The sequence below is a fragment of the Eupeodes corollae genome, chromosome 1, assembly GCF_945859685.1.
Source record: "Eupeodes corollae chromosome 1, idEupCoro1.1, whole genome shotgun sequence".
NCBI lineage: Eukaryota > Metazoa > Arthropoda > Insecta > Diptera > Syrphidae > Eupeodes > Eupeodes corollae.
In genome coordinates this window covers 106,897,978-106,911,303 of record NC_079147.1, presented here as the reverse complement: position 1 = coordinate 106,911,303, position 13,326 = coordinate 106,897,978, and the positions used below count along the sequence as shown (strand labels likewise).

The window sequence follows — 13,326 nt, the reverse complement described above, 5'->3', positions numbered from 1 at the left end:
TCATTAAAGTGAGAGCCAAAAAAATTTGTTTGTCGTCAAATACGAGACTTTGTGAAGCCTATGAAGCTTGTTCTAATTTACCCATACGAAGTCAAGATAAAGTATTTGCTTATGGGACAGTAGAGCCGATGCACTTCACTACCAGCAGCACTCATGTACACAACGGAGCGAGTTTCAAATAGGACAACATAACGTCACAAATGAACCAATTGTGAAGCCCGATCATATTTTAATGCCTCCATTGCATATTAAATTAGGTCTGATGAAGCAGTTCGTGAAGGCTCTGCGTCAAGACTCTGAGGCCTTTCAATAGATATTTAAAATCATTTTTCCCAAAATTGTCAGAGGATAAATTTAAGCTGGTATTTTCATCGGTCCACAAATAAAGAAAATAATGGCCAGTGAACAATTCCTACAGCTCCTCAGTACCCTTAAAGCAGTGATTCATGGCTTTCTTGACAACAGAAAGGCAGAGAATTAGACGGAGCTTATTACTGATATGCTTCACAACTTCAAAGTTATGGGTTGCAGAATGTCTTTGAAAGCCACATGCTACATGCTCATTTGGATACATTTAAAGACAACTTAGGTGCATATTAAGAAGAGCAAGGGGAACGTTTCCACCGTAATCAAGGATAATAAAATGAAAACATGATGGGTGGCTACATTTGGGGACTCATACGAGAAAGTTCCAAGTTACACAGAAGAAATACCAAACCTGTTCATTTTCAAAGTCTTTTTTGTATTTGTGGGTTTATTTATGCCGTCTTGTATAATTAAAGTTAATAAAAATATGTGAATTCAAAACTATTTTCCTTTTATATATGTATAATTGAAATTAAAAAATAGAGCTTTTTCATAAAAATTAAAATTTCGTACAAAAGTAAAATTTATTAGAAACAAATATTTTTTCTTTAATTAGTTAGGCATAAGTAATGAAAATCAGAGGTACAAAACTCAGACTCAAAATTCGTGTTGACCCGTGTTAATGAGTATTAAACTTTGTAGAGGTTTATTCAAAAAGACTTTAATTTTAATACATTAGTGGTAGCTAATAAATTGTAAGGCATGATTGTTAAGTGTTGTATACACATTGATAGCCCAAATCAATGTGGAAAAATTAGTTAGTTTAGTGAAACTACCTTAAAAAAATGTCATACTATTCTAAGTTTACAAAAAGCTCTTAAATATAAATTTTCCAATGTAAATCTTCCAACTGAAATAGATAGTGTAAGTGGTTAACATAGTATCTAGTTGCTAAAGTCAATTTACTGTTATTGCAAAGCATTTGGTATCTTCAATTGAAACCATCTCCGAATCATGTACGTCTTAAAATTTTCCACTATGACCAGTTGTACAAGCTGAAAGCAAAACATCTTGGACACACATTTTGACATCAGGGCACCATCCCCTTTTGCTTATATATCCATTTAAGTGGTTATCACTTCGACCCCAAAAGCGAAAAATTACCATTTTCGAACGCCAAGCCACGCCCCGGCTGAAAAAAAAACCTCACCCCACTCCCAAAATTTGCTGCCGGCTCTTAGACTAAAACTTTCGAAAGTAAATCTTTTAATCAAACACGATTCTTTTTATTAATTAAATTTTAGAATTTTATTCATTTTCAAATAAAAAAAAAAAACAAATGAAGATCACAATAGAGAATTCAAACATAATTTAATTCAGCAAATATTTCATTGAAACGACGACGATCAAAATAAAGAAAAAAAAATTAAGGTACACGAAACCTTTGTGACAAAGGACAAAGGAACATATTCTATTAAACCCTGAATTTACATACGTAGATTTATTATTAAGCACTTAAAAAAAGGAACGCATTGTGATGTTACAAGTAATAATTTGTGAAAATATATTATTATTTATGAATATAAGCGCAATCTAATAATTTATCGATGTAAAGCAATATTATTACAATTCTATACAGTTTATAAAATAGTTATACTAAAACTATGTTAATTTTTAGTGTTTCAGTTTTAATATTTTCGCCTGCTAACATCGATACTTTTTAGCTTTTTAAGTATGGCTTCTTTGTAGAGGGTATATTCGGGGCTGGCTTCGATTTCGTTGCGACATTCTCCTTGTATACGTCTAATGCACCTTTCGATGTTGGACTTTTCTCCTGTTTGGATATTCGCTAGGAGTTCTTTTTCCATAGAATATGTGAGGCCTAATTCAGCGAGTTCTTCGAGTTCGTCTTCGGTGAGAAGTCGAAAGTCTCTCATATACTCTTCGCTCTTTTCATAAACATCTAGCATTTGTTCGGCTACTGATTTGTCACCTCTTCGATTTAATTCCATGTGTTTTCGCAATAATCTTGAGGCTTGCGGATTGATGAGTGTCTCCTGAGTACTTAGACGATATATCCGCTTGACTTCATCCTCTGTAAGATCTCCACAGCCACAGAAACATTTTAGAAGAGGTTTTGATGAGATCTGAAAGTAAAATACAAATATTTTAATAATTTTATTTTAATAAAAATCATAACAAAATGTTGTGCCAGTTCTAAAGTTAAATACATATTTTGTTTTTGACCTGAAACCAATCCATATTATATTTTATTATCTCATATGTTTGAAAGTTTGCATTTTGCTTTTTGAATATAAAAAGGAGCTTAATAGTATATGTAATAAAATATAAAGTTGACTCTTAGGTACCTACGATTGTTTTTTATTTGAAAATACGCTTGGAAACATTGCGAAATTTTGGTTTAAAACAACACAAAAATAAGCGGCTCTCTAACATGTAGGTAACGCCTTTCGGGACACTTAATAAGAAGTTATTGTTGCTTCTCTAACAAATCAAGATTTAAAACTTGTTAAAAAAGATACCAAATTTTCAGCAGTCAACTAACTCAAGATTCGGTCTATGGGTTTATACATATATTTTTTGAACTATAAATGTCTGTACGAAGATTATTATTCTTGAATAACGTCACGGATTTGCTTAAGAATACGTTTGTTGGCCACGGTTGAAAGAAGTTTTAAGAAGTATTTATGTTGAATTTAATTGTGATAACTCAAGCGGAATTGTATTATTATGGCAACAGTTCTAAAGCCACTTGAAAGGGTTTTTAAATTATTTGATTAAAAGTTGTTTAAGAACCTTAGACGAAATGGGAAGGGGAGCAATACCATATTTTCGTTCAATTTACTTTAAAGTCATCTTTAAGGAACGCCAAAGCCCCTAAAGGTTTTGGTATACAATTATTAATATTTATATCAAATAGGAAGATATTAAAAGATGAAGAAGATATTTTGAATAACATATTAGAATAGCGCATCGGGTACCACAATTCAGTGACAATTTTAAAAGGGTTCGCATTGTGAAGATTCTTATGTCTACTATCTTTAATTTGCTCTCAATAGAATGGTTTTAAATAAGTTTGAGCTCCAGTTGTTGGAGGACATAGCACTCAAAAACATTCAATTGACTTTTTGAAAACAAAGCTTCGTTAATATCACAGTATACGCGTACTTGGGAACTTAAGCCTGCTACGGTCCTGTATGAATTAGGGCCCGAAACATAATTTGTCCATCTAGTTCTGTTAGCGTGGATTTGAAGACTTTCCGGGCCGGAGTATTGGTTTCCATGAGCTCTACGTGACCCATCCATTTCAGTCGCTGATGGACTTTTATTCTTATGGCCAAGTCTTCATGGTATTGCTTAGTGCCATTATTCTTCTCACACCATGGCCTCGGAATGATGTTGCATATCAACTTTTACAACAATACGGTCATTCTACAAACTCCCTTTTTAATTTCATGTGGTTAAAACTTTCCGTGAATAAGCACATTATTCACTATTGTTTTCTTTTTCGGAGCCCAAACCTGGACAGAGTTTCAACTTTTCAGGAATTTGATGCTCTGTTTGACCCCATACAAAGAATTGTCTCCCTGGATCCTCACACTGAAATCGTTATTACGGGCTATTTCAATGTTCACAATTTTTTGTGGCTTCGCCATTCGGGCCAGACAGCGCCCGAAGGAATGTGTGCTGAAATTTTTGCTTAGTTTAACCATCTTACTCAGCTTGTCAATGAGCCTTCTCGTATATCAGACGTTAACGGCCAAGCAGAAAATACACTTGACTTGTTTCTCACTTCTGACCCTGATAAGTACATAATCAGTGTATTGACGGCACATCGGACCACAGTGTCATATCTGCTAGTTCCTGTTGTCAATGACACTCCTTTAGTTAGCTCTATTAATAAAGCCAACTTATTTGCAAGGCATGTTCGCCGAAAATTCCACCTTACCAGATAGTGTCATGACTCCCCCAGTTCTTGAACGGGTAAATGATTCTATAGGACCAATCTTTTATCGTACTCAAACTGTGGCGAGAGTTCTTAAAGATCTTAACATTCATAAATCCGCTGGCCCAGATGGTATCCCCGCTATTATTCTGAATAGGTCTTCTTCCACGCAAGCAAAACCACTGCGTAAGCTTTTTCATCTATCCTATTCTTACGGGCTCGTTCCGAGTAGTTGGAAAACTGCATTTGTTCAGCCAATCCCAAAAAAAGGCGAATCTTCCTCTCCCACAAATTATCGACCGACTAACGTCCCTTCTTTCTTAGGTCATGGAAACGCTAATTAATTATCAGCTTAAGACATATCTTGAGGAACGGAAGCTTCTTAATGACCGGCAATACGGCTTCCGTAGCAATAGGTCCACCTGTGATCTCATGGTTCATCTCACCTAGCAGTGGAACAGATGTTTACATCGTTTGGAAAAAGTAAGATTATTGCACTTGATATCTTGTTCTCTTATCGAAACTGCGTGCTTTCGGTACCGACTAACCTTTTCTTCGTTGGATTAGAAATTTTCTTTCGAACCGTTCAATACAAGTTGTTTTGGGCGGGTTCAAGCCTGAAACTCATAAAATAAACGCTGGTGTGCCCCAGGGTTTCGTTTTGTCTCCTCTTCCTCATTTTTATGAATGATCTCCTGTCTGCTACTTCTAATCCAATACATTGTTTCGCTGACGATAACACTCTTAGCTTTTCATATTCGTTTCCAGAATCACAACCCTCCTCTTCGGATGTGGAACTGCAACGGCAAAATATGATTAGCTCATTAAATTCCGACCTACACAGCATTGTACAATGGGGAATAAAAAATCGTGTAGAATTTAATGCTGCCTTGCATCGTTAAAGCGAAATAAACCTTCTTTGCCACTATCTATGAGTAGCACTTGCATCAACGAAACGGATAATCTTGACATTCTCGGAATGTGCATCAGCAACCAACTTTTATGGAGCGATCACATACGCGATGTTGCCAAAAATGCCGCAAGATGTCTAGGTTTTTTGAGACGGTGCACGAAATTTGTCTCTCCGTCTGATCTGGCTACAATCTACAAACCTATGTACGTCCGAAACTTGAATATAACTCTCATCTCTATAGGCTGGTGCTCCAGTAACTTATTTAAGCCTCTTGGACAGTATTCTAAAAAGAGCTTTTAAAATGATTGTAGACATTAGCATCATCAACTCGTTTACATCACTCGAACATCGACGCAAGGTTTCTTGCCTCACCCTTTTTTACCGTTATTTTAACGGACTATGCTCTAGTGAAATAGCTAGTTGCATTTCTTCTTCTAAACAATTTAACCGTAATACACGCGCTTCTAGGAATGCCCATCAGTTTACCATTGAGCCCAACTTCGGCCAAACTATGAAGTACATAGATTCTTTTTTTTAGCCGCACTACGCGAATGTGGAACGCCTTGCCACGCTCTATATATCCTTGTCATTGCAATGTTCAGAAATTTAAAACCAATGTACACCGACACCTCCTATATCCAACCCTTCCCTCTTTTTTTAATGCTCAGACTGTGCCTTTGCCATATGAAAGGTATAAAAAAACCCTTTTAGAGTTCGCTAATTATAAAAAAAAAAAAATTCTACGTCACTGTACAGCTCGTCGTTATTGTCATATTCCAACCTTTTGCACCGTATAGCAAGAAGAGGATGGATGATGAGGGTCTTATATAGCGATACTTTGGTCGCTCGAGAGAGGACTTTTCTACTTAATTGCTTTCTTAGTTCCAAGAAACAGCAGTTGGCAAGAGTAATTCTTCCTTTGATCTCAGAGCTGGTGCTGCTTACTATGTTCATAGCGAAGCATAGGTAGACAAAGTCCTTAACTACATCAAAGTTACGTTTGTCAATGGTGACGTGTTGACCGAGACGTCTCGTTTGTGCTGTAGGTCTTTTCTTGTACTTTGTTTTGCCCTAAAGGACGAAAATACATGGTAGCGTATCATATTGTCTAAAGCCTTTTTTGACATCAAAAGATTCGGTTAAGTTGCTTCCAACCAAAGCAGGATTCTCCATCCTGGTTAAACTGTCGAATTTAGCAGAACTTCGAAAATGGACATAGACATGGCTCTATACACTTCATCCCTGTAGATGCTGACACATGCGGCCTTAAAATCGATGAAAAAATAGTGAGTATCGATTTGATTTCTTGGGTTTTAACAGGATCTGTCGTTATGTGAAAAGTCACACTGATAAAAACCTATCAGGTTGTTGACGACAGGCTTAAGACGTTCACATAATACGGCAGAGACGATTTTAAAAGCGATGTTATGTTATTATTGTTGCAGTTTATAGGGTCTCCGTTTTTCGGTATCGGGCAAACAATACTGAAGTTCCATTCATATGACATGCCTTCTTCCAACCATAGCTTACAGATACATTTTTGAATTCGAGCCATCTGTTCCAGCGGCTTTATTATACTTCAGCTAAGATATATCAATTTTCACAAATCGGGAAGACGCTTTTGTTATATTTGAATATATTGATGTTATAAAATCTGCAGAAGTGGTCCTTCCATATCCCATGAGGAGCAACAATCTTAAGTTTTACAATTGGCGACATACAGACCATTTCAAATAAATTCATTTTTGTTTTAACACCATATTTTTCGAAAATGAATCACGTTCTTAGGAGATTGTGGTAAAGTTTAGCCTCCTGCAGAATATGATAAACCGTTTTAGACATAACATTGGTGTGCTGAATTACATATTTGTATAAAGTAAATCTATGTCACATATCTAAGCAAACGATACGATTTTTAAGTGTGTATTTTGACAACATGTTAAAAGTTAACAAACAGTTTGATTCAAAATTTATGAACGTTCCTATTTTATAGCCAAACCTGTATGTATGTACATAAATATAAAAATATGGTAGTGTTACATTTTCTTCAAAGTGCTTATCATTTAAGAACGTCAATTTAAAAAAAAAACTTTGATGTAGATACATATTTTCAGTTACACATGAGTGACAAACCGCTTATGATGTAGATTATAAAAATTTAACAAGTTTGAAGTAGAAAAAGAAAACATTAAAAATCTCTTAACCCCAAGATAATTAAAAAGGTTAGCCATTTGTAAAGCAGGAGACCTGAACATTATGATAATGACGATGAAGGCGACAATGATTTATGACTTCTAGGTTTTCGGATTGGGACAAACATAATAATTAAAGGTGTGTTTTGTTTAAATGAAAAAAAAAACTTGTATGTTGACTTTATTCTAACGAAAATTATGTTTTCTGGGAGGTATTTGGAAGAATTTATTATCAAGTCAACTTTGTATACATGTTGAACTTTCTAACGAAAATTAAATTTGTTGTATGATGTTATTGTTGAGCGTTGTATTTTTTCTACCCTCGATCTTTAAAACTGTTGGGCTATAGGAACGGAGATGCTCACGAAAAACTGCATGTCTTTAACTTATGTCACAGAAACGAGATTTTATTTAACTTTTGACACAGTGTTTAGGATAGCAAAATGAAGGCATAATCAAATTTCTCAAAACTTACTATCTCTTATTTTGAGTTGAAACCCATATTTTATTGAACTAACAAAAATAATAAAATAAACAATAATAATTGTACCTATTTAAAGTAGAAAATTACATGTATACTTCTCACGTGAATTGAATTGAATGCATGCCGGCAGAAATTCATTAAAAACATTTCCTAAGCACTGCCATGTACAAAATTTTGAATGCATAAAATATTTTTCAAGTTAAAGACATGAGAATAAAGTTCATATTGTTTTATTTTTAATACACGCATGTACTCAATTCTCGCAACTGCTGATAAGAAAAAATGCATTGATATTCGCGCTAATTCACATCACATCAATCAACTTGAGTTAAACAATGTTATTTACTTTCATTGAGTTATAATAATTCTTTCACATCATTCTTTTATCTTTAAATTTATACACTGATAAGTTTTTTGATTTCACACGTTAGCTTTTATATGTAAAATGTATATATACTCGTAATATATAAAGAGTAATTTACCTACCGGGACAGGACCACATGAACTGGTTTTTGAGATTCAAAGCAATAAGTTAAATTGTCAAGATTTAGGATTGGGATCTACGTTTGTAGTTTTTAACCCTTGAGTAAAATTCCCCCTTCTAACTATGTATTTTTCAACGCACAGGAGGGTATGAGTAACAGGCGGATCAAGTCTAATCGTACATATTTATTTTGGTATACTACATATAAACATAGAAAGTCCGTAGAAATCTAGGGCCTAGTGACTTATAACTCTAAACCATTCCTGTTTGCGAGTTATTCCAGAGATAGAGGGGAGTGAAAAAAAGTTAGGTGAATTCATGATAGTCCTACGCACTAACCATTATGCAAATGGTGTTTTTAAACAGCATAAAAAGCTGTTAAACTTCTACCATAAACCCCTTCCCAAAAATAGTATGTGTTTAAAAATTATCCAATGAATCAAAAGAATCAAGAAATTATTTAAATATAAATAGATGAGTTAATCAATTACAAACGGTTAAAATATTCATTAAGGTATTTTTGCTCTTTATTTCTACTTACTTACTTAAGGTGGCGCTACAGTCCGGGGCGGACCTGGGCCTCAACCAACAAGCGTCTCCAGCCAGCTCGGTCCCTAGCTAGCTGTCTCCAGTTTCGCACGCCAAGTTGGTTGAGGTCCTCTCCCACCTGGGTGCGCCACCTGAGTCGCGGTCTTCCTCTACTGCGCCGTCCCTCGGGATTGGATTCGAAGACCTTCCGGGCTGGAGCGTTGATGTCCATCCGCTCTACCTGACCTAGCCATCTAAGCCGTTGAACTTTGATTCTGCTAACTAGGTCAGTGTCGCTGTACAGCCCGTACAGCTCGTCGTTATATCTTCTCCTCCATTCTCCATCTATGCGTACGGGACCAAAAATCGCCCGAAGAATTTTTCTCTCGAAGCATCCTAAGACGCTCTCATCTTTCTTTGACAGGGTCCAGGCCTCAGCGCCATAAATGAGAACCGGGATGATGAGTGTCTTATAGATGGTGATTTTACATGCTCGAGAGAGGACTTTACTTCTCAATTGCCTTCTAAGTCCAAAGAAGCAGCGATTTGCAAGAGTTATTCTTCGTTTGATTTCAGCGCTGGTGTCGTTGTCTGCATTAATAGCGGTGCCTAGGTAGACAAAGTACTTAACTACCTCAAAGTTATAGCTGTCCATGGTGACGTTTTGTCCAAGACGTCGTCGCGTCGTTCAGTGTCCTTTTTTGATGACAGCATATACTTGGTCTTGCCCTCATTGATCACTAAACCCATCTTCTTCGCTTCCGTCGCAATGCTCAAAAACGCTCCACTGACATCACGCTTTGATCTTCCAATTATGTCAATATCATCTGCGTATCCGAGTAATTGGATGGATCTTTGGAAGATTGTGCCTCTAGTGTTGACGGTTGAGTTTTGCACAATTCTTTCCAGAACGATGTTGAAGAAGTCGCATGACAGTGCATCGCCTTGTCTAAAACCTTTTTTGACATCAAATGCATCGGTAAGATCTTTTCCGACCTTGATAGAGCAGCGTGCATTCTCCATCGTCATTCTGCACAAACGGATAAGTTTGACAGGGATGCCAAAACTAGACATTGCTCGGTAGAGCTCTTCCCTATAGATGCTGTCATACGCGGCTTTAAAATCGATAAAGAGATGGTGGGTATCGATTTGAAGCTCCTGGGTTTTTTCCAAGATCTGCCGTAGTGTGAATATTTGGTCGATAGTGGACTTTCCTGGAATGGCTTCAGACGTTCACATAATACGGCAGAGAGGATCTTGTACGAAATGTTAAGGAGACTGATGCCTTTGTAGTTGGCGCAGTTTAGAGGGTCTCCTTTCTTATGTATCGGGCACACTATGCTGAGATTTTACTCATCGGGCATGCTTTCTTTCGACCATATTTTGCAAATGAGTTGGTGCATGCTCCGTACCAAGTCATCGCCTGCTGCTTTGAATAGTTCGGCAGCGATACCGTCAGCTCCAGCAGCTTTGTTTGACTTAAGTTTAGATATAGCTATCTTCACTTCGTCAGGGTCGGGTGGGCGGAATTGTTGATCTGCGTCGCCGAGGTTGAGTGGTTCTATCTCCCTTACAGCGGAATTCGGTTCGTCATCGCCGTTATATAATTTGGAGAAGTGATCTTTCCATATTCTCAGCATCGACTGTGGTTCTACTATGATGTTCCCTTGATCGTCTTTACAGGCTTCGGTTCGTGGCTGGTACCCTTGGGAGGTTTTTTTTACCTTTTGGTAAAATTTACGAACCTCATTCCTGTTGTGACATCCCTCTATCTCCTCGATCGCGCGCTTCTCATGCTCTCTTTTTTTCCGTCTAAGAAGCTGGTGTTCCTCTCTCCTCTTCTGCTCGTAGAGCTCACGAGCAGCTCTCGTCCTTTTGTGCAGCGCCGTTTTGTATGCCTCTTGTTTCGCTGCGTGAGCTTGCCGGCATTCGTCGTCAAACCAGGGGTTTCGCTGTGGTGGCCGTGTGAAACCTAGCACTTCAGAGGCGGCATCTCTGATGGCTGCAAGGCAATGTTGCCACTGGTTTTCAATGCTTAATGCAGGAAGCATAGGACTCCTTAGGAGGTTATTAGAGACTCGATCGGAAAAGGACATGGCAGTCTCTTGCGATTGTAGCCGTCTAACGTCGAATCTTCTCACAGTACTTCCTTGTTTTGGCTTGGATCGGGATATCCGTAGCCGTACCTTGGCTACAACGAGGTAGTGGTCCGAGTCAATGTTGGCCTCTCGGAATGTTCGGATATCCTGGATACTAGAGAAGTGTCGTGCTTCGATCGCAATGTGGTCAATCTGGTTGACGGTTGATTGATCAGGAGATTTCCATGTCCCCTTGTGGATATTAAGATGCGTGAACTGTGTACTAGCTACCAGAACGTCTCGCCCCGCAGCGAAATCGACCAGCCTGAATCCGTTGTCGGAGGTAGTGTCGTGCAGGCTGTATCTCCCGATTATGCCACCAAAGATGTCTTCTCTTCCTAGCTTGGCATTAAAATCTCCTAAGACAATTTTAATGTCATAGCCAGGGCACTGCTCATATGTCTTGTCCAAGAGCTCGAAGAACATATCTTTGGTGTCTTCATCTTTCTCCTCTGTTGGGGCATGCGCGCATATTAGGCTTATGTTGGCGAATTTAGCCTTGATGCGGATTGTCGTGATGCGCTCGTTCACACTGTTGAAACTCAAGACTTTTTGCCTGAGCCTAGTTCCAACAACAAATCCACACCCAAATAGACGCTGTCTTTGTTCTCGGTAGCAGTCGCCGTAGTAGATATCGCAGTCTTTTAGTTTGCGTTCACCCGGTCCATCACATCGCACTTCTTGGATGGCTGTAATATCTGCCTTGCAGCAGTTTAGGACTTCCGTTAATTGTTCGGCTGCACGTGGTCTGTTAAGGGACCTAACATTCCACGTACATATCCGAAGTTCGTTGTCCTTATTTCGTTTGCGTGGGTTGTGAACAGTGAATCCGTCCGTATCCGAGGCTTGTTGTTGCTTCGAAACTATGATGTTTTTACGTGGCCAGGAAGTCACCCCGACCGCACAACCCCCAACCTGGAGGGACAGATCCTTAGTATAACTCCAAGGAAGGGGAGCCGGATGAACCGCTCCTTATAGGCCTGGGCTCCGAATATGTCGAAGAAGCCCTATAAGGTGTTCACTAAGTAGTTCGACCTTACTGGAGCTGTAGACGCCACCGTTGATTCTATCTCGAGAATTCGTCCGCTGCCGCCTGGATAAGGAGAGGTGCCTTAGTGGAAACACCTCTCCCCCCCCTCTATCGTTTGCTGCCCCCAACAACTTTCCACTGGGGTTGGAACCCAATCTCCAGTTGAGGTACTAGGCACCCGATGTTCACCGCGGGGAGGTGAGAGTAGGAGTTGATAGACAGAGGTGGGTTTTGAGAAAAACCTGTGGACGCTTGTGTCCTCTTGAATGCACATGTCTACCATTTGAACATCTCTTTATTTCAATGATACAAAAAATTGAATGATAGCACTTGAATCTTAAAAGTAAATTGACAACGCATTGGCTGGGAGTGGCCAAAAATTGGCTCGGAGTGGCAAACAATTGATCAAAGTTCAGATATAAATACAGAGCCGGATTTAGGGGAGGCCAACCGGGGCGATTATGATGATTATTGAATTATAATAATCTTAAATAACAGAAATCATTGATCCAATCAGGCAATCAGTGAAATATCATAATCTCAAATGGAAGCACTTCCTCTTGAGGGAGTACCCCAATCGTTTAATGGCTGAGTGGGGTGGTACTTGCTAGCAACCTCGGATTTGTTCTTATATATATATGTATATGTACACAAAATTGCTGTATATGAAGAATCGGCGTTCTTCAATTCTTGGAAAAATTAATTATTATTGATTTATCGGTAATTTGTCCATCGGCTGTTCAATTCTTTGATTTCGTGCAGAATTTGTTCACGTTTTTCAGAGCCTGTACAGAGCGGCATCTAATTCTGTTTGAGAAATTATCGGAGAAGAAAAGCGACCAGTTTTAAGTCTTGAAAAAGCTCAGCGACACTCATTAGGTCAAAAGGTCTAGCCAGCATATCTTAATCCAATAAAGAGCGAGAAGACATCTAGAGGGATGAAGCAACGCACCTTCTATAAAAGATGAGTGGTCTGGAAACCACTTTGTTTACAACATTTTGGAACGATATCGTGAAGCGTTTCAACGCTACAAACAAGATGTTGCTAGACCCGAAAAAGATTCTTGAATCGGCAATGTGTGCATTAGAATAGAATCCTTGAAATCATTCGTGGAATCCAAACGAAATGATTTTGATAAATACGAGGAAGCAGCTAAAAAAAATATCCCATACTTATGAATATGTACAACAACTTACCCGCACCAGAACGAAAAATGTGAGGTTGAATCCGCTCGGGAAAGCACATGACGCAAATCTGTCACCCAAGGAAAAATACAAAGTATC

The 13,326-nt window shown here is 38.3% G+C and overlaps 1 protein-coding gene across 2 annotated transcripts in view; it reads right to left on the bottom strand.

Moving 5' to 3' along the window:
* Nucleotides 1-1,586: 1,586 nt before the first annotated feature.
* Nucleotides 1,587-13,326, bottom strand: part of LOC129941141 (uncharacterized) — a 51,526-nt gene continuing 39,786 nt past the window's right edge. For both annotated transcript variants that reach the window (XM_056049699.1, XM_056049700.1), the window contains exon 2: nucleotides 1,587-2,453. In XM_056049699.1, coding sequence (XP_055905674.1) covers nucleotides 1,995-2,453 — 459 coding nt within the window. In that variant the 3' untranslated portion in view covers nucleotides 1,587-1,994. The remainder of the gene's footprint in view (nucleotides 2,454-13,326) is intronic.